At 37.1% G+C, this 25752-nt stretch overlaps 1 protein-coding gene across 6 annotated transcripts in view; it reads right to left on the reverse strand.

The window, feature by feature from the left end:
- The window catches only part of LOC149289320 (lymphoid enhancer-binding factor 1-like), a 45864-nt gene that overhangs the window by 18885 nt on the left and 1227 nt on the right, over window positions 1-25752 (reverse strand). For 4 of the 6 annotated variants that reach the window (XM_089490661.1, XM_089490664.1, XM_089490660.1 and 1 more), the window contains exons 2-4: window positions 21252-21301; window positions 20137-20273; window positions 1879-2008 (exon numbers count right to left, since the gene is read on the reverse strand). In XM_089490661.1, the coding sequence (XP_089346787.1) occupies window positions 1879-2008; window positions 20137-20273; window positions 21252-21301 (317 nt within the window). Of the gene's footprint in view, window positions 1-1878; window positions 2009-20136; window positions 20274-21251; window positions 21310-23639; window positions 23652-25752 lie in introns of all 6 variants that reach the window. The other 2 variants (XM_089490662.1, XM_089490663.1) reach the window with 2 other exon arrangements.

A 25752-nucleotide genomic window follows, 5' to 3' on the forward strand; every position in this document is an offset into this window, starting at 1 on the left:
AGGTCCTTTGCCAGCCATGTCGCAATGTGGAATTTCAACATTTGTTGTATAGGAGAGGTATCCTAACAGGTAGCTCTTCAGATGTTGTGGAACTTTTATGTTGAGGGCTTTGGCTGGGCACATGTTGGCAAGGGATTGTTTGAGTTCTTAGTACACAGAGGGCGGTGGATAATTGCACGGTAAAGGCATGAATATAAGGAAAAAACAAGGATAAGTTCTGAGTCTTTACAGCCGGAAAACGGGCAGACTAAATGGGCCAAATGAGCCTAATCTATGTTTCATATACTGTGTTACACTGGAGTGTAAGCTTGAGAGTAGTCCCTTGTCTATGTTATAAATTAAATGCTAAAATCCTTCATCAGCCATGTTTTCCATTTCTAGATTGCAAAACTGGATTTGTTGATTGTACGTTATGAAACATATAATGTAAATTATGAAACATAATTACTGTCTCCCCTAGTATTTTGGTCAGAAACAGTAATTTAGAAATAATAAAGTTCTCCATGATAACATTTTGAATAATGTGCGCAATGTTTCAAGTTTGCTTTGTGGCACTTTAGGGCTACAGCTTGATGTTGGCCTAAAGTTTAAGTTGCCATTGCTACCGATATTGTACAGATGGACACGCTAACCAGTGGCGTGCCACGTGCCAGGCCAGAACCCAAGGTTGGCATGTCATGTTTGAGCCAGCTCATCTCGCTATCAAATTTTTCATGAAAAATGATATATTTGCTTCAGAACAAGGGTGCAGAGCCCCACGCTGATATGCTAAAACTGGCTCTATCTTTGTTTAGTTTTTTACTTATTAAAGACAGAATAACGTTAGGGATGAAGTAGGCTTGTTCTTACTTGCCACCATGTTCTATTGTTTACAATCCCTGGAGGCATGGAGTTTTCCAACTCCTGCAATGTATAGAATAACATAGATTACCGGTGACAGCGCCAGTGATATGAAATACTTTGGGGTGATGTACAGATGAGGCCCAGCTTGTTGAATTAATATACTATAAATTTAAGGATGGTCTACTAAAGCCTGCGTTTTTCCCCACTGTCACATAATTACTTCAAGCATACCTCATACAAAAAAAGGCGTGCGGGCACAGCTTTGGGTTAGGATAAGGAGTAATCATATTAGTAATTTCCCTGTCAAACTAATGCCTCTGCTGGGCTATGCTTACTACCTGTGGCCAGCTGCTCGAACCACTGCTGTGATTTCTAATCACAACAAAACAACCTCATCAGAGTAGCCGTTTAAGATGTCACTTTATTTCTAGAGGATTTTAATCCTATTCTCCTGTTGGGTAATTTAATCAGCCCATTTTAAGATTCCTGTTTTAACATTACATTTTCCCATGCTTAGAGTAACAGCAGTATCTCTCCGAGCCTCTTCTAATTCGATTAGGGATTGAAAGGTACTCACCTAAACAGTATTGGTAAAAAACAGCACGACAGACAATTTCTATCAAAAAAGTATTGCAAAAAAAATTATTCTAAATAAATGATTCTCAAATGTAATAAATAGTACTCTTGCAAATGGTGTTAACATGTTTCACCACAAAAAAAAACCTTCTTCTCCTCTAAGTATTAGCTGTCTTTTCAGCCAAAATAATATATGCCTGTAGTTCCCTGACTATTGTGGGGGTAGAACTCTTATGGTGCTCAAGTGGACCCCATATGACAAGCTGAGAATGGCAAGCTTTGCCATTCCACCACAGTGGAAAGCCACCTATTGACTACTCTTGGCATAGATCAAAAGCGAGGATAGTTTCAGCCCCATGGCAGTGCCATATGGAACTATGTTCTCAACAGCAGCTTATGTGCTGAAAACAAAAGGACACATTGCCGAGTCACTTTGGATTTAGTAAGTTTATCTTTTACCTTGTTTTGATCCAACATCTGGAATATGTGATGGGTGCGCTCCTGGTGCAAAGTGCTCGTCACTGTAGGTGATGAGGGGTGTGAGAGGATGGACAGCATGTGATGGTTGCACCACCGGCACCTTGTTTGACTGTAACACAAAATACAATCAAGATTACATTTCCGACACGTTTTAAGAGATAGAAATTCCTGAGAAGCTGTGCAATAACATCACAGATGGAAATAAAGTATTAAAGCTAAACCAGGCACCTGGCATATGGGGATTCGTCTGCTGAACCCTAACAGGCTCTATACAGATCCTGCTTTTAACTTGTACGAGACGCCATCTGATGCCACCTAGTAGACGCCACAGTAGTAGTGCAGCAGCTCTTGGCTCCTGAGTTTTGCCAACTTCTCCTACGCGTGCAGGTAATTTGACGAGCCCCGAGCTGAACTGATTTTATCAAAATATAATGCATAATGTTTTTTCTACTCAAACACCTTAGGCACTGTAAGAGTTTGTACGGGAGAATTGCATTTTAGCTCCTTGTCTTCACTGTACATTACGAAGAATCTCCACAATTAACTTCTGCTGCAGGAAGAGCTTGGCTTGTCAGGTATAATTTATAGTTAAATCAATGAGATTTCCTTCTCACACATTGAATTATGCAATATACAGGGCCAGCCCAGCCATTCTTACTGGAGGAACCTGCCGTTGTTGGTCGTCTCCTGCAAAGTCTCCTGTCATCTCTCCCTATAGTGGAAGCAAGGCGTTTTTCTCATTATACAAGCAATATGGAATGGTCTGCTTAGGTATGGCCTTTGCACAAAAGGTTGTATAGAACATGAGAACAACTCCCAGAATCTAATATCAATTCAAACACCCAGAGATAAGTCTAACAATTCATACTTATGCGTGATTATCCAAACTGAAAAAACATACTATTCTAATAGAGTATAACGATGACTGTAAATAATTAAATTTTATAAACGTACGGTCATTTTGGGGGGAATTTAATCCTTATTAGTCATTACGAGTTGGCTATAATCTTTGGATGATTAATACCATTTCAAAAAGTAAGGCTTTGGACTCCCTCTTTTAAGCTGCACGGTGTGTCATCAGAGCATTTAGAGCCATGGACGTAACCGATATTACTAACCAAGGGAGTAAATGTGGGTTTATAATATCCAGCCAATTCTCACGAACTATTCCACAGCCCGACGGTTTAATTCTAGACTCAGCCCTTTAATGTAAAGTTGCTAACAGACCAAAAATGCAGATTATTAACAATAAAACACTAAAGGCAGAGTTTAGTGCAGAAATACTAATTACAGCTTCTGCCCTTAGGACAGGGATGGAGATTGCAGATACCAACTGATAACATCTGAAATTTCGTAATGAATGGGGTTTGCACTTCTTCCCTGTATATTCGCATTTATTTTCTTTAGGCTAACATGCAAGTTTCTCATGTTCTTTAAAACCCATAGATGCTAAACTTCCTTGATAGAGTTGTAGCTGGGGTGAAAGTTATATAAAAGACACTCATACCAGAGGAACAGGAGGATCTATCTGTTATTTGCTGTTTCATATTATAATTTTCTCTTTACAAACCACATTTCACCCCTATTATTGCTATGCAACCTGGCACCACAAACATTGATGTGTGCACATGCACGGTGCCACGAAATGCTATGTGCAGTGACAGACAGAAGGAGGTCTAGGTGAGTGTGCATGTGCGCATGGCAGACATATTGGACAGGATCTGGAACCACTTTGACACTCACTCATCAGGTAAGTTTAGCTTTTCACAGATATTTTCTAGAATTTTTGCTAGCATAATGAATACCATATATAAAGTGTCATACTTACCTCCAGGAGACCCTGTCATGCACATGTTTGTGGATGATAGGTCAATTTTACCCATACATTAAACAGGGCCTATTCAGCCCATTTGACATACACTCACCCTATAGTTAATTAAATGAGCTGAAAGTATTCATTCCTTTCTAAATCACTATTTAGTGAATCAACCCCAATGCATCAAAACGGTAATACCATAATAAACACGATCTTTTTTTTTTTTTTTTTTTAAATATACATTAGATATTACTATATATGTGATAAATGCCATTTTTAAATGAAACTGAAAAAAAATAGCAATAATAAACAAGAAATAAGGCGCTTTTTCAATTTATTTTTAAAAACCTTTCTTTCACACAGTACTGTCTCGCTATGACGTTTCAATACTGTATCTTATTAACGCCTGGCCTATCCCTCCAGTCATAGAGCTCAAAAAATATCTGGTACCATGAATTCTCACTAAATTATGCTATCCTAGCTCTCCTCTTAATTTTACGGTTTTCAATACAGATTTGCTTTCCTGTGGGAAAGAGATAAGAACCTAAGGATTTTAATTTAAGCTTCGGCCTTGTCTTATATTTTGCCGGGCGGTGGGTGAAAAGCAGCGCTGGTAGGTATGTGCAGCTTTACATTCCTCTATTTTTGTTCCGAAATAACAAAAGAATTATAAAACCCACTAATATGCATTTATATGAGTTAAATTCCACAGAGGTAATTTTTTTGCCTGGTGCAATGCAACCATTTTAATACAATTTGAATGTTTTACAATTAGAAAACTACACTCTGTAATTTTATTATATTCTTTACAAGTAAATTAATAAGTGTGGATATTCTCCACTTAACATTATTCTATTCTTTCTGCAACACAATCTATGGTGTCTTGAAAACCGGATAGTATCACATCGCAGGACAACTAAAAACATTTTAGTGCTGATTGCTAATATTAGCAATTAATGTTTAGCTGGGAGTTTACTGGGTGTCACCTGGAGTCTCTGGGTAAAACATTGATTCTCCAGGGCTCCAGGTTAATGTCTTCAGTCTCCGGGAAAGGGTAAGGTGTTTGGTCACACCCATTCCCTGCTCGGCTTCAAGGGGTTGAGACTATGAAATACGGCATGGCTCACAACATTCGATTAGACTTCAAATGGGCAGGCAGTAGGCAGGAGTGGGCATCAGCTGAGCATGGGAATGGATAATACTAGAATATCTATTATCAGCAATTAGTAATTTAGGGGTGAGATAACTTTATAGGGAATAATCATGTAGATTTTAAGAGCAGTTAAGGTGGATGCCCCCATACATTTATGGTGGATTTTTAGCATGTGTGGTGCCCATTTGTGACAGACAGATGTCCGTATTTGCTCAATGAAAGGTTTACAATGCCAAAATAGTCTGTAGTTAACATTTAACACTAAGAGTGTGAGAATATGTTAAGCCGTATTCAAAGATCCATGAAATCTTATGAGATAAAATGTATCAGAGGTTTCATGCAACAAATAACCAACATTTCAGCTTGGTTACCCGCAAGTCTGCTGAGGACCTGAGCATTATCTTAAAATTCCCACAGAGCAATTTGTTTTGTTAAAGGGAGTTTATTCTCTTATGATTTATCTTTAATCCATGAAAATCAGTACATCGCCGTGAGGCATTCTAGATTTTATCTAAAAATAGAAATAATCAGAAGTTTTCTGGAGCCACATTGTTGACGCATCAAAACCAGCGACAACATAATATGCCCTAGTTACGCGTATCTAGCATCTGATCACCAGCACAGCATCCTCAATCCTGATAACCACCAGACACATGCCAGGCGGTCGCACATACAGACTTTTTACCGGCCAGTTGTCTTAAAGTGCCATGGCCGATTTTAATCGCCAGACTTGATAACCACAATCTATGCACAATCGAGCTATTCTAGTAGAAATAATCCTCAAAGCCCTCCAGTTGACATAATGCAGACTGACCTGTCCTATGACCTACTGTCAGCTACACAAGTTTCTCATGTTTAAGCAGAAGTAATTACCCTAACTAGCTTCTTGTCCTTTGGCAAAATAGCTCTGAACACCAGCCTCTAGACTCTGATGTGCTGCACAAAAGCTAAGTAGAAGCAGTTCATGATTTATTAACAGATCTGTTTTCCCCTATGAGTCTTGCAGTTTTCAAGGCAATACCACATGATATTCAATCCCTGGTGTATAACACATTGCAGAACCTTACAACGTGATTATTTACAAAGTCTCTTTGGCAAAGAAAAGACAAAGAAAAGAAGCGTCTTCAAAACAAACTGTTTGTTCTCTTTCCACATACTCCATAATTAATCCACTTTTTTTCTCATTGGATTTCTCTTTTGAGCTAATACTTCTAAGATGGGGAGGGGGGTGAAATCAGTTTGTGAACGCTTATAGGATGAGAGTATTTAACTATTCAAACTCTGCTTTCTATACACGCCTTCAAAAATATTAGAGCGGAATTAAAAATAATCCTCAATGAGTTCCACCATCTTACTTTTTATTCTTTTTGAATGTTTATAGTTCTTCACCACCATGGCACTGCAGTGGTGGAGGAAAAAGACTGGGTCATTTTTGTAATCAATGACCTCACAGGCTGTATATTATTGAATTTGATTTAACAAGAGAAATGAATAGCTTGACTTGTAATGTGCCTACTGGTGATTTACTGGAGTGTGAGGTCAGAGATGTTCCCTACATAATGAGCAGACAAAAGAAACCAATTTATGGTTTTGGAAATCTATCCACTGGTTATGAAATAGGACATTGTCTCCCTGCCCATGGTGGGACCCTTGACTTCTAACCTCTGGCTTTCTTTATAACTGCAATATAACTCAATTTTCAGAGACAGTAACAGAATATGTCTACCCCCCAAAGCCAGTGTTTCCCATAACAAACTTAATTAACTATACTCTCAACTGAACAGCACAAGAGTCATCCATTACTTTCTTCAGTTTTAAAACATCCAGGCTAGACAAACGCTAATAGTCAGGCATCCATGGCTCAGAAATTTGAACTGCTTTTGCCCATTAATTTGTTATATTTATATGTATCCCAATAGATTGGTCCATTTATGGCTACCAACACATCAAATTGGCTTTTAATCCAACCCAAATTCCATTACTCACATTTCATAAATGATTATCAGGATCTTCTATAAGAGATCACTAGTCAACAAGGAGGACTCTCCAGGTTGTAAATACCATGCACTAAATTACCATAATAGACAGATCATTGTGTCCATTAGTAAACAGCTAATCACAGACTTCTTCTATGAGCCACAGGAAGACAATAGTCTTCTGTCACTCCATGCCTAGGGGAGGAACACAAAAGATCTGAAACTTAGGAGTCACAAATGTTCTCAGAGCAAGGGAATGGCTGCGGGTTTTACTCATTAAACAGCGTGGTAGGTGAGATGTGGTGAGAATAACTCCATGTCACTGATTTAACTATACATTATTAATCTTTTAAATGTCATGTTATATTTAACCGTGCATTCCTCAGGGCCAACTTGAACACAACCTTCTGACATTCACACATCTTTGTTATAAACCAGCACTGAACGTTATATTCGCAGTTATTTCATTTTTTAGATGTGGCGAGGGGGGGGGGGCTGCAGAATCTTCCCTGCATTTAAAAGGAAGACCACACAAAAGTTTAATGGGACTACCTATCTGTCATATACATTAAAGTTCATACGATGGCTGGAGCGTACATTTAAGACAAGCTGAAAGTTCACAGACTAAAATACTATTGTGTGGAACAAAAATGAATCAGCATGCTTAATAATATTTGATAAATAACATAGTGTATCAATAATAATCAATCTGAAGCAGATCTTGCGAAAAGGAAGTTGTGATACCATGAAATACACATAAGTTGGTTTAAATTTGTAAACACAGTTACATGGCCTTATTTAGTGTACTATAAACTATAAAATGTAGGGTTTTGGAAAAGTGACAGACCCACTTCAAACCAAGATGCATAACCCATTGTATGAAAAAGTTTATTACTGTGAGGTTTACATTTCAGGCAATGAAAAGTCTGTATTACAATTAACCCCCATACAAAGGTAAAGGTTCCATATCAGTAATCAATAAATTGATCAACATTTCCGACTGTGCCACCCAATGTGTATCTGATCATTTATAAAAAATTGAAATTATCTTCTTATGTTTGTTTTCTAAATGTTATTATTTAGCTGTGGCTTTTATGTACCGAACCCAATGACAGAGATGTAACGTGGTTTAAAAAATTCTTTAAAAATTAACTGTTCTCCAGAAAGAGTAAGAATTCTTAAAGTCCATTGGAGAGCAATTGTTTCTTGAAATAGTTAAACAAGGACATCAGAAAGACGGAAGGTCATCACATACTTCAGTACCTCAGTGTGAAAACATCAGGCTTTCCCGAAGTTGCTTTTTTCACCCCTTGTTCATTATCTCACTGTTTGCCAGCACGATCAAAGTCCTGAGAAAGGTCAGGCATTTCTGGAGCTCAGATACTTTGTTACATGAAAAAAACAATCTCTCCCCCATCCCACAACTTCCTTTGACTCTCTCCACTGCCCCGCAAGGCCCAGGGCACGCAAAGGACTTGAAAGCTTTTCATGTTTTTTTTTTTTCTCTGTGTAAACGGCTGTGAAAACCAGTCTGTAAATCAAGTCCACAAGCCCAATTCTGCCTGTCTGATGAATGGTAACACCTGCTTTTAGTTCTAGATTGTAAACCATGTCCTGGGGTAACAGTTTGGCTATGGAAATATTTCATAAGAGGTCTGGTTCTATGTCTCCACCACTAGCCTAAAGACCAGGGTCTCTCCTCTTCCATGAAGATGGATCCAGTAGGATTCTGTTCTCAATTCCACAACGGGCCTCCACAAGCCTTACGGGTTGTGGGCCATATGTACTGTTTAGATGCTGTGAAATTAACTGACTTCCAGACGAGGTTGAAGACTAAACTAGCTAACACTAGGTTGATGACAAGGAAAGTTAACCATGTAACGCCTTTATATACAAATCCCTTGTGATTAAAAAAAAAGGAAGTATCTACCCTCTGAGTATACATATCCATTGTATAGCGATGCAGGATAAGATGGTGCTATACAAAAGAATAAATAATAATACCACTATTGTCCATTAAGTCAAGTATTTTGTTTCTGTAGCTGGATAAAAGGATGGTCAAAGAGTATTCTGGCGCAGAGGGTGAAGACACTAAACTTAGAGTGTCAAAAAGTCCATGCATCACCAGTTGGGTAACTGAGATGAGAGGCACAAGGAATAAAAGGAAATGCAGAGTCGGGCAAATATGTTTAGAGAGACATATACAACTAGAATGTTAGAACCTGACGGAGGAAATCTACATGAAGCTTAGAATTCAGTAAACCTCCACGTCTCCAGTAGTACATATCACAATTCCTGTGTGATCTTATTTCACAAGTGAAAAAAAATAGAAGGTTTACTTAAGCCCAAGCTTTGAGCAGCCCTGGAGCAGATTGGAGCTGTGCTGGAAAGAGTTGGCAAAACGAAAACTTTTTTTTTTTGATGAGATAAAAATTCATTGATGTTCGCTGGCTCATATGAGGTCCACTTCAGTACCGCTCGTGCTCTGTTCTTCCATGGCATATCTGCTCCTTTCCCCCTCTTTCTGCTTTAGCATAACTTTATATTTCTCTTTTATCTCTAGATAACTGCTCCCAGGGACCGGAGAGATTGATTTTTTGTTTTGACTTATATTGTTTGAAGATCTGTAACTCAAAGCATCTCTCTCACGGCTCTGATGTCTCTGCCTCAACAGCATAAAAGGTAACTGTGGTCTTGTATATGAAACATCTTCATGGCCTGGCTTCTAATTATTATTATTTTTTAATTTCCTTTTTTTTTTTTAATTCTATTTGTCATTTACTTTTCTGCACTTCTAGGCTGTCATTCTGCTAGATCTCAAATGATAACCAGTGGGTTTTTTTTACATAGAAAAAAATTCTGCTACAATTAATTTCTACAAAAACCTTTTCTTTAGGGGAAAAAAAAGCCTTTTGTGCAGTGTTAATATTCACTATCATTGTATATATATATATATATATATATATATATATATATATATATATATATATATAGAGAGAGAGAGAGAGAGAGAGATTTATATATATATATATATTATATATAAATTATTTATTGTTTTATGTAACACCATCATATTCTGCAGCACTGTAAAATGGTTAAACATGACATAACAAATAGTAAATATAACAATTTGTCTTACAGAAAGAAGAGGCAAGGAGGGCCCTGCGCAATGAGTTTACAACCGATTGATATAAAAAGTCGACATCTGCTCTAGCGTAATACACCCCGTAATAACATTTGAGGACCTTCATGACCACCTTTGTTAAACTTGCTCATGCCGTGGAACGGGGCGCTCGAGACAAGCAGGCAGCAACAAAGCTGTACAGTGTATCACTAGACACTGCCAACTGTCTAAGCTTCTAAAGCCTGTTTTCCTAATTGGTCCTTCCCCTGAGGGATAAGAGAGAAAATTGGCACGCTTTATAAAAACTAGCTGGTATGATTGTCCAGAAGGATTTCCTACTTGTAATTTGTATGGTTGGAAGCACAGTGTATATAACAACAGCACAAGAAGAATCGGCGCATGTGGCAGGGGCTTGTGACATTAAAGGCTTTTACTATTGCATAAAGTGGTTTTGAAAAAAAATAAATAAAGTTTTGTTTCTTTTACTTACGTAATACTGCATTCTTAGTGGTGTTAAGGGGCCCCTCATAATGATTATATCCTTTTTTGGAATAATTGTATATTATGGGGGAAATAATGTGGCAGTGGTACGTTAACAATTGCTAGGTGATTAACTATTACAGACGTCATTAATAGCTGATTTGTTTTAAAAAGCCTTTTTCTGCAATAAGAAGCTTTTGGGGGGACCCAAAGACCCCTTTTCTATCTGCTTTCCAGCTAATCATGTAATCACCTGGTCAACGTCTACAAAGTATATGCAATGGTATAATGGTCGTTGGCTTCGAGGAGCAAAGAAACTAAACTTCAACAAAAAGATCAAAATTAACATAACAGTAATATGTCACATTTTTGGTATTGCGTCTAACTATGTGGGCAGTTCTCATGATGTCTAATAAACTGAAAATGATAAGAGGGCTGGAATTAAATATAAAAATGTTTTAATCTAAATTTGTGCAGTAACATATCACATCAATAATACACTTTTGTACATATTTCTACAGCCCCTAAACTAGTATTGGCCCACCTTTGGGCTTATCAATTTTATTTGGGCAACCAGCTGTTCCACTAACCTTACTGTTGCTGATTTCCCTAACAGTTAAACTCAACTCTAATTCGAAATGGCCAAAACGCAACAATCCAGATTTCAATATTTCCACCTAAAAAGTATATACAGATTAACCACTGCATCCTACCACATAAACTATGCATTAAGAAATGCCCACTTTGCTGGGGTTCTCTAAGAACGACCGAGCTAGACATGGATAATGGATAGTTAACATGGTGAGTTGAAATATTTGATCTCGTTACAGTTTTCCCACAACTAACTGTTTTGTTAGTAAACCTCAATATTGTGACAGTGAATGTGGAATGGCAGGAGTTCCGCAGAGTCGGTCCTGTGGGTCACAACTTAGAAATCATTTTTCAGCAGATATACAAAATAAATGTGTCAAGGTTCCTCTAGAAAGCTCAATGTGCTAATACTGGAGACGGCGTTGTATACGCCCAGAGCCATGCCGATATCCCAAAGATACTTCCGCAGTTTTATCTCGCGAAGCAGTCACTTTCTTTACTTGGTTATCCATCAGGTTTCTATTGTGTTCACTGTCTTAAGTTACCCAGCTTGCTAAAATATGGTTACATATGCAAGCATTATCTCCCAATTGTAACCTCATTTTCTGCTCTGTTGGACAGCATGACCATCATTTGTCATTGTGTTTCCCCCCCCCACCCGCCATATCACTCATGTGCTTATTATTGTCATCAGAATGTGGCGTGTCAGCAGGACTCTGCTCCCCATCTCCACACGGTCACTCAGGTAACAAACCCATAATCTCATCCTGGTTCCATGATGGTTGAATTACACTTAATTGTTCCTGCACAGTGATTGATTTCTGCCTGAATAGAGACCTCTGCCTTTTTTCAATGCGAGCAAACAGCAGCCAAGTCTCCCCCATCTCGGAGGAGGCAGCAGCCTTTGAAGAGATCAAAGCCAAGGCCGCAAGCAGTTGTGCGCCCTGGGAATACGGAAAGCCTTTATGCTCTCACAACCTCATTTCCAGAATCATGTATTACTGCAGCTGCATCACATTCTGCCAGGATTCTCAATGCTCTTAACACTGGCTCTGACATCAGCCTTTTTGCCCCCCCCCCCCAACTATTAAAAAAAAAAAGATGACTTCTTTCACAGCTCTATAACTGAAACATACAAAGTATAGGCAAAAGAAAAAAAAAAGAACACATTTGTTTTTAATTCAAATACAGTTAACATGCGAGCGATCCATGGCTTTTTTAATACCGTGCTTCGGATATTCAGAATTCAGAATACCCACGGGCTAGGATCATGCATGGACACATTTAGGATTCTGTAGGAGGAGAGTTGTTTTGACCAGCATCGAGTCTCATTATTTTCTAAACAAGTGAAGTAATACGACACAGGAAGAGGATACATATGACACCTATCTGAGAACTTTGCCACAAACAAGGTATTTCAGGTGCTAACCTTAGTAAGAAAACAAGAGGTAAGATAAATACAAGGGGACAAAAAACTAAACATCCTGTTTTTATTCTGGTGGAAATCAATTAAATGGACTATAATCTTCACTTGAAAAAAAACCACAGAAAACACCTTAGATGCGGGTTCCTGGGGAGGGTGGGGGGGTTATTTATACTGAACACCCAGCACCCCCTGCAAAAAAAACTTGTTTTTCGTCAAATCACCGTTTATTAAAAAACAGACACAGCCATATATCCAAGGTACATAGCACAAAAAGGCGATGATACATGAACAAACAGAAAGATAATACAGAATGCAATAGAACACAGTGGACACATGGCAGATGACAAAACCCCTCGAAAAAGAGAAACAAGGAGCCCAAATCAAAGGCCCCAGGGGTCAGGGCCAAAAGTACAATAGTACAACAGCAGCCCACGTCTAGGCCCCACGTATCGTGTCACTCAGGTGGAACTCCAGCACAGTAAGGACGGGAATTGAGCAAAGAACAGAAACAAATAAAAACACAAAAAAAAATAAACCAACTGAGGTGGACGGACGGAGTACCAGTAAGGCAGAATGTGTCTACAGAGGCATCTATGTATACGTGTGGAGGTAAAACAGAAATGCAGGAACCGTACGATGCAACGAAGCCTGATACCAAGGACCTAGAGAGTTAGGGGAAGTCAAGGGCCGGTGGGCTGCCCACCGAAGTCCCCAAGACCCTGTGAAAGGAGGGAGAGGACAGGAAGGTCTTCCAAGGAAGCCATTTAAGTCCATTCTTGTAGCCTCTACCTCTAGATGTCAGAACTAAGTCCTCCATTTGACATATGAAATTAACTGTAGCTAGCCAGGCAGAAATAGGGGGGGAACGAGGCTGTTTCCAGAATCGGGGAATGACCGCCCTAGCGGCGTTAATCAGGTGGATAGAGCCCTGCAAAAAAAACTTGACTATTACCATACTAAATATATAAAATCCATGACATCAAATTTATTTACTACAATTTTTTTGTTATTTACTGATTTTTTGATGAGAGCTGTGAAAGACATGTGTCCCTGCTAGACACACCTAAGACATCAAAATACGTTTTTTATAAATAATTCCAGATTTCCAGTGCTGTTTTCCATTATCCAGAACGTGACGTTGCAATATGATGTCAATTTTCATCTTGTATTTTTGTGACTGGAAGCACATCAGAGGCAGTGCAGGACACGGTAGTATTGTACCAGGTAGTCCATGTCCACGTGGTAATGGTTTATAAATCACTACTGCATTTCCACTGCAATATTCATTTTTCTTTGGTTTTATATTATTAATCTGGAATGCCAGATTGTAGGGGACAGAACAAACCAGACAGCACTGAAACGATTATTGTCATTTATACAGAGCCAAGAATCTACACTAAAGAACGCCACGTGAAAATGATTATTAAGTAATTATCTCTTTTAGATCGAGGCAGTTTATGAAAGCACAGTTTGTAAACTCCCAATGAGAGAGACGCTACATAAAGATTCACAATGTGTTTTAAACCAGTTATTTCTCGCTGGATGGGTTTTTAGGAAAGAATTCAAAGCAGATCACATTTTACGGTTCAGTAAATAAACATATGCAATGCTGTTTCCATTAAATATGTGTAGATAGAAAAAATAAATAGATATAGAATAGAATATATTTATAGATAGAAAGAAAAGAGAAAGAGAACGAGAGAGAGAGGACAGAAGGAAAGAGAGAGAAGAAAGGAGAAAGGGAGAAAGAAAGAAAGAAAGAAAGAAAGAAAGAATAAATGGGGCTTAGAATGGAAGAGGAGTTAAGGACCAGCAATTATCTGATAAACTGAACTGCTAGAAATCTAGTCTCCATAAGGCAAAACAAGCTACTTAAACCAAGCATCTCTAAAATATTACCGCTGTCTAAGGTTAATCGTGTATATTTGCATATTCAGGAGGTTGGTGCACAGCAATTCCATGGTAATGACAGACCAGAAAATGCACGAAATATGAGACCCTAGGTGATATATACCTGTAAATATGTAAATGCAAAAGGCCAAACCTATTTATTCATTAAACTGGGAGTTGCAGGTGCAATAAGTGAAGTGAGCGTCAATGATTTATTAATACTGGGACATTCGGAATGAAGGATCAACTTTAGCAAGGTTATCTTGCAAGAAGGGCTAAATTGGCCTTGCAATGTATGGGTAAAGTCAGTAGGATAAATCTCATTGCATATTGAATAAAGCCTGTTGAACGTAAACACACGGATGTATAATTGTAACTTCTGTTCCAAAAGAACTGTTTCATACACATGTGGATATAGTCAAATCGAATTTTATGCCAGGCACGAAAAAAAATGAAATATACACAAGAGACAGAATCTGAAAAAAGGAGGGAGGAACTGGTTTAAAGAAAGAAATGAACCACTTTCCAAGAGTGTCATAAGAACACAGAAGGTGGCAAAAGAAAACAAGGTATTAGGGAGAAAAAATATCCAGCAAAAATGAATACCGGTACAAAGAGCTGCGTATTACTATCACCCCACTCAGATATAATGCCACGGGAACCATGCCAGTCCAAAGAAGTACGTGGAATAGTTAATGATTAGTGATCATACGCCTTGGAAATGCAACTGTATGAATGAACCATTAAAAAATAAATAAATTATAAATCAACATTTAAAGAATTTGCCTAGATCATTGCAAAACGTGCTCGGAACAGTGATAATAGGATAATGTAGCAAATTGTTAAAGAAATATAGCCACATGATATATTTTGACCAAACTGAATTAATAATAACAATTTAAAAAAAAAAAAAAACAATGTATGTTTAGGACATTATTATTATTTATTGTTTTATATAGCGCCATCATATTCCGCAGCGCTGTACAATGGGATATGATACAATGTCTTTAAACCTAGTAATTCATTATCTTTTATTTTTTTTTACTGCTTTACTATTTCTGGTGCATATAGCATTTTTTTTACGTTCATTTCTATGAATCTCTGACAGGCAAAGTAATCTCTAATTTCATGCCCCACTTTTAGAGCTAAAATATATGCATCAAAATTTAAAGCTGCATTAACCACAATGCATCTATTAAAACCATTTAATAGCCGCCATTTTGTTTTCCACCAATTATGACCACCAATTGTTAAAAGGGAACTGTTACCATCTTAGCTTTTTACAAGTAAATGTATTGAATTACTTTATTTACCGTATTTAATTAGTATTACTAAGTTAATTACTATTTTAGTTTCATATGCTGAAGATAACTCTCCTCCCACGCCATTACAAGGGCTACCTAAACAACAATCGCAACTTAACGATAGGAGAGATATTGTAATGTAATGAGTATGAGATTTTACGAGATGGCATTGTATACAAACAACATGGGGATTTAATACATTTCTATTTTTATTTTAAAACTTATTTGGGTAAATAAATGAACAGACTGCACATGTTCAACCTTGTTTAATACTTAATTATGATATCCACTAACAAAATGGCTGCAAACGTTTCCTCAACCCCCACTCACCCACTTTCTGCACCCACTGTAAAAAGACGCTTCGTGTAATGTAACAAAACCAATCCTAATTCACAGTTTCAAGCTTTCTTCTGCATAGAAAAACTTGGGATAATACTTAGTCAGACTTCTATCAGTAATTATTGAAGATACATTGGTGGTCTCCATAGGGTATGAAGCATCTCTATGGTACGTTGTTGTCCACTGACTTCACTCACTATTGTGATTGTTTCTTGGTCCCATCCACAACAGTATTTCTCTACTGTAAAACAGTAAGAAAATGTAAAAACACGTGGAAAAGGCGTATCCTGAATCTTTCATGAGACAAAGGACTGATGAAGTCAAATTTAATTTTTCTACCAGTCGATTCAATTATACCAAAGCTAGGCACTTGGATATGTCCAGCGTGCCTCCCTCTATGGACACTTTGCATGCCCCTACATTTCACTGTCATGGGACAGCACACATAGCTTACTTTTTGGAATACAATGGCTTACTAACCAAAGGACCACAAATAAAGGTAAAGCCTTGTGGGTTTTTCCAGCATCCCCCATCATGCATGGGAAGTCTACTGTCTTTAAATGACATCATTGTTTTGATAGGGTGTGGCCCACTCGCACATGAATCCAAACCATCTGTAGCCTCTTCATTTTAAAGACTAACAACATGAGTTTAACTAATGAAAGTAATCGTCGAAAAGCAAGCTCGCCGAGCTGCCTTGTTCTTTATGCGTTCCTGCATTAATTTAATCCCCCACCTAAAACCACAGGTGCACAGCACAGAGCCCTGAAGGCATCTGTCAGGGTTCGGTTTACATAGCATCACACACCTTTGCTTAGTGATATATAGAAAAGGTGATTGACTGAATGATCAATTAACTGTTAATTGATTCCTAAAGCAGTTTCCTGAAGGTGGCTCTTAAGGTCTTAGCAATGCACTCTTGACCCGAGCTTTGCATATAAAGAATGTGCACAGGAGGCCAAAAGGCTCTATACTGCAATTAAATGCTTCACACTCTTATGGTACATATTTTTTTTTACCAGTTAGTGCGTGTGGTTATTCAATCTTTAGGGGGTGGAAATACTTGTGTTCTAGAATCTAGAAAAGTGATGTGCGTTCATTTTGAATCTCCAAACCAGCACATTCCTGAGAGCACGGCCAAGACTCCAATAAACAGGAAGGCATAACATTCCATTAAAGGGATAGGAAAACCAGCCCTCCATTTTGTAGCAGTGGAATAACCTCTGAAAGTGATCCTTCAGACTGCACGTCTCTTCTTAACAGCATAGAAGGCCTACCGGTTCTTTGAAGTTTCACTGTTTGGTTACCTACAAATTGTATAAAACAAATCTCAACAAGTTTGAACCTCATTGGCACCTTAAAAAATCAGACTTAGCTACACCAATACCCTATTAAACAGGGCATTTTACCCATTATGCTCAAAAACTGAGCGCTGGCTTCCAAATCTATGTGATTAAGGAAAGGAAAGAATCTTGTGTCATATTTTTTTGTGTCGGAAGTGTGTCTTAAAAATGACTTGGAAATTGTGGATTTGCCTATTTTCCCTAATCCTACATCCTAGAGTTCAGTACACTAAATAAATATATGTAATGGTGTTTACTGACTAAACATAAGAGATCTATATATTATTTAGAATCACACATTATTTCTACTGTATTGCCAGTTAATGGCTGTTTGGGTAGCATCTTTAATGGTGGGGTGAGGAGAAGGAAGATAACTAGTTATATAAGCTAGTCTTATGCTACAGATCTCAATTTCCTTAAAATAAATGAAATGACTAAATATCGTATTTTAATATAGAAGAGTTAAATACATTACAACAGATTGAATGCCCCATTTAATAGCTTTTTCTAAGTCATACATACATTGCATATCAGTGTGTACGTTCTACTCCTCGAGGATCTAGAAGACTATGCTTCCTATATGGTTGGTTAATCTAGCCAAGAGCCATAATGCTTAATAATGTCATACAACAGAAGAATTAATTGTGATAAAAATCGTAATGATTTAATATTAATATAGTTGCACATATAAAAGTTGTGAGGGGCTCAAATAGTTACACAAGTCTTACATGGAAAAAAGAAACATTGCGCAACATTCTCTGACATTAAAACAAGACACAGATTTAGATTTAACCATTAAAGAGACTTAAAGTGCTTTGTCTGCTAGTTCATGACTGCCATCCGGTAAAGAAACCATGCGGTATTAAATATCCTTCAACACAAGCCAGGCCTTTTCACCCACTCCCTATGTGGTACAGAGTGCAAATGCTTTAAATTAAATCGATGTATGCTGCACCACTGGGAGAAAACAAAGAATGCAAATTATGGGATCTCTTTATTTAAAACAGACTTCCCTGCGCATGTGAAAGTAGTACAGCAAAGAGCACGGTGCCAGTGTTCACTTCTTTAATTATAAATAAGAGGTCTTTTGTGCACCGACACTATATACTGTACTATATATATATATACACATTACAGAACCATACACTGGAGGTTATGTATAAAAAGTGGTCTTCTTGGCGTAAAAGTTAATGCTATGATCTAATCAACAGGAGAATTGAACATTTACATGGTGATCACATTTTCCGTAGAACCCGCATTATGCCACCTTTGGTCCTACGTTTCCTCCAATGAGACGCACGGCCTGCTGGAAACTTCTCGGTTCCTCCATAAAGCCACATGTGTTGCGCCTGCCGTTAATAGGACAATTGCTGCGACACTTAAACAATGGAAAGCACGCGAGAACAAAAGTTGTCTGTGTTTACATGTCCACGGGGGCCGGGAACCTACGCTTTTCAATTTACCACTTAGGTGTCATTAAACGTTTGCTACATGACAGACAATTGGCTAGCCGTGCAAAATGTCTGAGGTGCTAAAATAATCACCTTGCGTGGAGTTAAGCTTTGAATGTTAATAAGGTCCCTCGTCATGTTGTTCATATAATGCATCACGCTGTGTTTACAGCTGTTTAACACATTGCATTGGTGTTTTATCTTTAAAGGGACACAGCAGTCACCATACGCACTTTAATGAATATGATAGCCGAGTATCCCCTTTAAATGTACACTTCTGCCCTCATGCTAATGAACAGAAGAATCCCCGACGGAAGTGCCCCCTTTACCTGCCCCAGCTCCTTGGCTTGCAGGAGATGATAGCCGACCAGCTCTGCTTACTAAGTACTTTTAATAAGAATTCCTCATTGGTTGGGCTGTATGGCATACAAGACTGTGTCCTTAAAAAAGACTATATGGATGCATTCGAAAGGCTATTTGAATTAATCCATACCAAATCACGTCCATAGCTAATACACAGTGGAAACACTTAGCTCATACCAGGATGAAAATAGAAGAACCTGCCTGATGGCATCACAAAGAACAGTGTCTTAAAGTTGCAGCACTATTGGTTAATATTTCCAAATAACAAGGTCTTGACAGCCCAGACCACCAATAAATTGAGACTCGAATGTAAGTATTAGGTTCTTGTGTATGATCTGATCCCTGCATTTGATCTGATTATGGTAGCTATCTTGCCTTTCTAACAATAAGGCTTTAATAAACTTTGTGGAAAGTAGTTCCATTGACATTTTTCCATACAAATGTAAAGCTCTTTAGAAGGCAGTCAGAAATAGCCAGTACAAAAAGTCATGAATAGTTCCTTACTAAACTTCTATTATGTCACATAAGATCTACAAAGAGTCTTAGCCAGAGGCACAACAATAGACCATGCTTCCGATGTCTACTTTATATATCAGATACATTCAGTGAAAGCGGAAAAAATACCACTTAAAAAAAAAATATTCACTGGGTATTTGAGTCTACTCCTGAAAGACACAAGCAAATTTATGGACGTCTTTCTCCAAAACAAACGAGTTACATTCTAGAATATGCCAGATGAAATCTTGTGTAAAAGCCGTGAAAGGACAATGTTACAGAACATTTACATTTACAAGAATTTGAAGAAAACCAAGGCAGGATATTTCAGTTCTGAAAAATCCAGTAGGAACATTAACAGTACAGTTCACATAGCAAAGTACCTTGTGCTGCCAAGCCGAGCTTGAAGGCTTATAAATGTTACGCAAAAATGTGACTTGGCCCAAGTCTCAGAAGAAACATACTTGTAAAACACAGTGCACTTACTGTTCTTGGAATGGGTGGAGACAAAGATCCATTTGACATGTATGGGTCATTATTCATGTTTGGCATCATGATATAACTTGGGTATCCAGGATATGAAGGGCCTTTGCAGTATAAACCACAATCCGGATGTTTTCCAGCTTTTTCCCAAAACGGAAAAAAAAAAAGTCATATACCTATGAAATAGCTTTTGAAAGAAAAAAAACGTTTTATATAAACTAGGGTCGGGCAACCTATAGCCCTTCAGCCTATGTGGGACTGCAGCTCTCTCTTAATTCTGAGAGTATCAGTCCAACAGTAGTCCACAGGTTGACCAACAGCCACTCAAGACATAAGACAAGACTGTCTAACACCTACAGTGTTACTATGTTTAAAAAACCGTCCATGAATTGGGAAAAAAGCAGATTAATTAAAGCTATGCATTTTGACTTAACCTAACAAAAGCAGAAGTGAACATGGAACCTAAGAACAAGAACTACTAATAAATAAATCTTCAGTTTCAAGACATATAAACATGCACGATTAACTCTAAATACAATAAAATACATTGTGTCCAAACATATTATGTGTAGTAGAAGCTATGCGATAGTTTAACGTTATTGGATGTTGTGATGAATTAGAGAATGGTAACATGGTAATGTATGTATATACATATATATATATATATATATATATATATATATATACAGAGACAGCTATTACACTATATAGAGCTAGGAACAGAACTTTAAGTGCACTGTATGGTTCTTTATTTAGAGTGAGGCAGACAGATGTCTCTAAGAGAATAAAGCTAGCAACTGTATTTGATATGACATTTGGTCATAGCCCCTATTTCCTTTCATTCTCCATTTATACTATAAAATGGTATCATGTGTGCAAGCTTCTGCACTAGTAAAACAAGTATTCATACCATGAACACGCCAACTATATGGTATTTGGCAATGTTAGGTAGTTCGTGCACCAGGTATTAAGGACCTGGAAGAGAATGGGACAATCCAAACACTTCAAGGACCTGCTCTAATCAGTTCCATTGCCTTCCAAATATAAAATTAAATTCAAAGGTCTAATGAAGCAGCATGTATCAATGGAATTCTAAATTAGCTCTCTATATAACTCACCATCATCTGGATGATCCGTAGATTTTTCATGATATGAGTCTTGCCTTCTTCTGGAGTGCTAAAAGTAAGGTGAAGACAACAAAGTTAAACAGGAGAACAATAAATATGTGATGTTGCTTTTCGCATGTAATTGTGTCATTAGCAGAGAATGTGTTGCAAGTCTAGTTTGGAGACATTTCAGTAAGAACTTAACACATACACAAACATAACTTACATTTTAATATTACAAGCACACACACACACACATACTAAAAACCTTGGTGTCAACAGCATCTGGCAACCACCATACAAGTCTCACAGCTTCCTATGCTCCTCTTAGTCAACTCTTTATAGTGATATGCATATAAGACACTTTCGGTCTTAATAGTTTAAAGACCCCATAATGCCTACAATGGAAGCATATAGTTATTCTAGACCAAATCTAACAAAGCCATCAAGGGTGCTTCATCAATGATTTTCCCCAGTTAGGTAATAATGCTACTTAAATTAACGTAGGGACGCCACAAATAGATCTAGTTATTTTACTTTTCTCACATATTAGTACTCTCGAGCATCACTTTTATCCCACAGGATTTTCCATCATTAGTTATACTTTCATAATTTGTACATTTTAGAAGAATACATTGCAGCCATGCTTTCCCTATATACTAGTGAAGTCGGGCATAGCAACTAGAGAACAGCTGAATTTACCGCAGCTTTGCCGAAGAAACCTCACGGAAATAATAAAGAAAGGGGGCTTTTAACTCTGTGCTTCCTTCCTCTGATGTAGCCAGGTAGCCGCTAATGTGTTTACCAAACCGAGGCCAATGCCATCTGATAGTAATTATACAGTTTGTATCTCTTCATTTATTCACATCCTGAAAGTGGGTGTCCCAGATGCATTCAAATAAATATTGTCAGAAGTGTGTGTGTGTGTGTAGGGGGGGGTTATTTTTTCCTAGACTATCCTTAAACTATGCATTTGGGGCTAGATGTTAGCCATAGTAAAGCAAGTTAAAATAAAAGGTTCTGTAATATATATATATATATATATATATACACACACACGGTACATATATATATATATAAATATTATGGATGTGTTCGTTTCTATTACTTAAGTTTATATGAATCATAAAAAGGAAATAAAAAAGTGAAAATACAATGAATAAGGTCATTTGATATTTGGCAGTGATTAATTCTCCCATGGGTGTAAACCATTCAGTTTTGGAATATTTTTAGATTGTATTAGCATAGCGCTTCAGCCTTAACAACTTCACTGTATATGTGTATATATATATATATATATATATATATGCATAGAAATATATATCACTGTCTCTTGCACTCATGGCAATATATGGGATTGTATCTGGCATCACTAAAGAAGGATAGATTTAAGACAGCTTCAAGTATCATGGGCCTATGCACAGCAATATCACATATCCCTCGTAGTGATAGTGATCATCAAGTTTAACCCGTCATTTAACTTAACACAACTTTGAAGAGGAGCTATGGATAATGTGAGAAGGTTTAAGGATGTTGTAGTTCACTGAAGTTGTGAAACTAGTATTTGCAATTCAAAGTAGGATTTTAGCCACTTTCCCCTTATCTTGAGCCCAAGAGTAGATTGATTGTATGGTGTGTTACTTCCACCCTAACATGAGGTTGTTAACGTTATATCTTGAAATAGGTGCTCCAAAAGGTCCTGTTGTGTCACCTGGATTTAAATCATGTTATTTACATTATATATGCATAAATGTAAACTTAACCCCTCATGCCCCCTAAATCTTTGACGAGAACCTCATATAGCCTTTCTGATACATCAGATAAACCTGAAAAACAAAGTAGCCATAGCATCTTAATCTGTTTCAACATGATGGTTTCCTCTTACCACCAATTAACAATAAATAAAATAAAAAAACACCAGTGTGGTGATAAAGCAAGCTAAATATCCAGCATTACTAGTATCATAAAATTCCCTTTTTTTATAGATATGGATACAAGAACAGGTAGTCCCCACAGAGGGCTAACTGGCCATACAGAAACAAAATTATGATTTGCTATGAGGGTTTCTAGCTATTCAATAAGACTTAAATACAATATAAATGTAATTAATGTCGTTATATCAATTTGCTGTTATTTTTTTGACAAGGCATTTGATTTTTTTAGTTTTGACTAATAAGTTCCACTAATAAGTAAAGCCTATGTAAAAAAAATGCTTCTATGTAGATTCCATTACAGGGTTTTGCCGATCGGTGTGAAATGTAACACATGCTACATGTCCCTACAAAAGAGCGGCCCACCAATCCTCGATTAATCCTTTCCACATCCTTTCCAGCGCCCTGTTCACTAACAGACAGATGGTCGAAGATCCAATGGATGGAATTTACAATAACATTCAACTACGGAGTCTACCGTCTATTTTTATCGACCAGGGTTGTAACAAGACAAACTATATAATAAATATCTAGCTATATATATATATGTAATAGCTCATTAATATTTTATAATTTTCTCTTTTTGTTGTTATATATATATATATATATATTTTTTTTTTTTTTTTAATTTTCATTCCTTGAAACATGTGTCCACCTCAAGCATCTGCAGCCTGACATGCCTTATAAAGCAACAGCTGGTCAAGAGAAACCTACTGTGCTGACAATCCAATTCAGAGCATGAGTGTTCTGTCAGCAAGTATATCACACTCGTTCGTGGCCTACGGGATGGCTTTATTACTGGTGGTTGGTTTTCTAGGTTACCATTTGTAAATGTATTTTTATGACATCTCAGCATTTGGCATTTGTCCCTTAATCTCATTAATTACTATCATGGGAGTGTTATTGTACTTATCTACAGTAGGCATTCCCTACTGTGACACTGAAGGGCTTTCAACGGTGTGACCCTAATGTATTACTTTACAAAGGAACTTAATTTGTCATCTATCAGTTTACAGGGGCTATCAATTCATTAGAATCATAAAATCGACCAAGAAGTGAATAAAACTAGCCAAAGCCAGCAACTAAAAATCATTATGTGCCAGCACATGAGAATTAACAGATGCAACATATTTGGTTATAATAAATGTTATTCTATGATGTTCATTATACAAAAAAATAAATATATACAGTATTTATGTTGAAGACTTCAATTGCCAAACATAATTAACAATGACAAACTATTTATATATTTATAATGATTTAATATTATTTCTTTGATATAAAACAGCTGGATACACACATGGTTTCTACAGAGCGAACATAAGGCAATACTACTTTTTTTAACGACATTAACAGAAAAGCTATAATTTAGGATATAGAAATATTTCAGCTATTGACGCGTGTAAAATTATTAGCAGAGATTAAATTACCATTCTTTACGTTGTTTAAGACCATATCTGACTGCCCCCTCTTAAACGGTCATGAATTCTTAGTTTTGCCGGAGCTCTTTTTTATCCGGAGCTCGGATTTAATCAAGTCACATGATAAGGGTATTCTCTAAATCTTGACGTGTTTGGCTTAGATCAAACTTTGCAGGAAGGAAGAGTCAACATGGTTGTTAGACTTTTTTTCCCCGCTACACAACGACCATATTGTTTATGTCCTTTCCTCAACATTTTACCATCCAGGCCTCTAGCGCTATCGTTTTCTTAATGCTATCATTAAGAAATTGGCATTTACTTAAAACCAACAGAAACTAGAGCTGTTTCCTTGAGTGGTCAGACTAAGTAAACAAAAATGCCGAAAAATTAAAAGGAGCGGGGAGGAGGGGTATCATTGCAGGGGTTAATCTTAGATTAGATAGGCAATAAAATAAAGTTTACATACAGGCAAAAGAAAGCAGACATACAGATTCAGAAGATAAGAGAGACTCCAGTCATTAAACAGTCATTGAGCTGATATTCCAATAACTTCATTATTTAATATTTATTTTTATTATATACACATGTCATTCTATAATTTTGTGTTAGATTTAAATTGATGTTATCCCATTATTTAGTTGAAATTCTTCAAAAGCAAATTAAAGCACCCTACTGTAGACACCAGAAGAGGCATTTGCGTGGCTTGTCAGATGTTTTTGACACGTGAATAAGTGGGTTACATTATATTATATTATTAGATGATTAGATTACAAACCACAAAAAACATGGTGATATATGTGGCAATAAAAAGAAATAGTTTCTCAATACCAAACATATTTAATGTGAATTTAAAGATACTTAAATTATTTTATTCCAGAATAAATTATTTTGCTGCTCATAATTGGCATGTTCATCATCCTTGTTCTTCAAAGCATAATGCTTGTCTGTACTTTCATGCTAAAAATATTGCTACCTATGGTCAGCTACAGCTCATCGTTAGGTAGGGAGTACACCGGCATTCTGCGTTACTTTTGCCTTACTGAATGCTGCCTCGTTGGCCTCATAATATCAAGTCCAATTATTAATAGTAATGATACACAATACATAGTTTTAAATTCAGAATTACCGGTACTACAGAGTGATCTCTTTTATAAACACTCT

This window comes from Sceloporus occidentalis, unplaced genomic scaffold (assembly GCF_023333645.1).
Source record: "Sceloporus occidentalis isolate IW3139 unplaced genomic scaffold, rSceOcc1.0.p SCAF_46, whole genome shotgun sequence".
Classification (NCBI taxonomy): domain Eukaryota; kingdom Metazoa; phylum Chordata; class Lepidosauria; order Squamata; family Phrynosomatidae; genus Sceloporus; species Sceloporus occidentalis.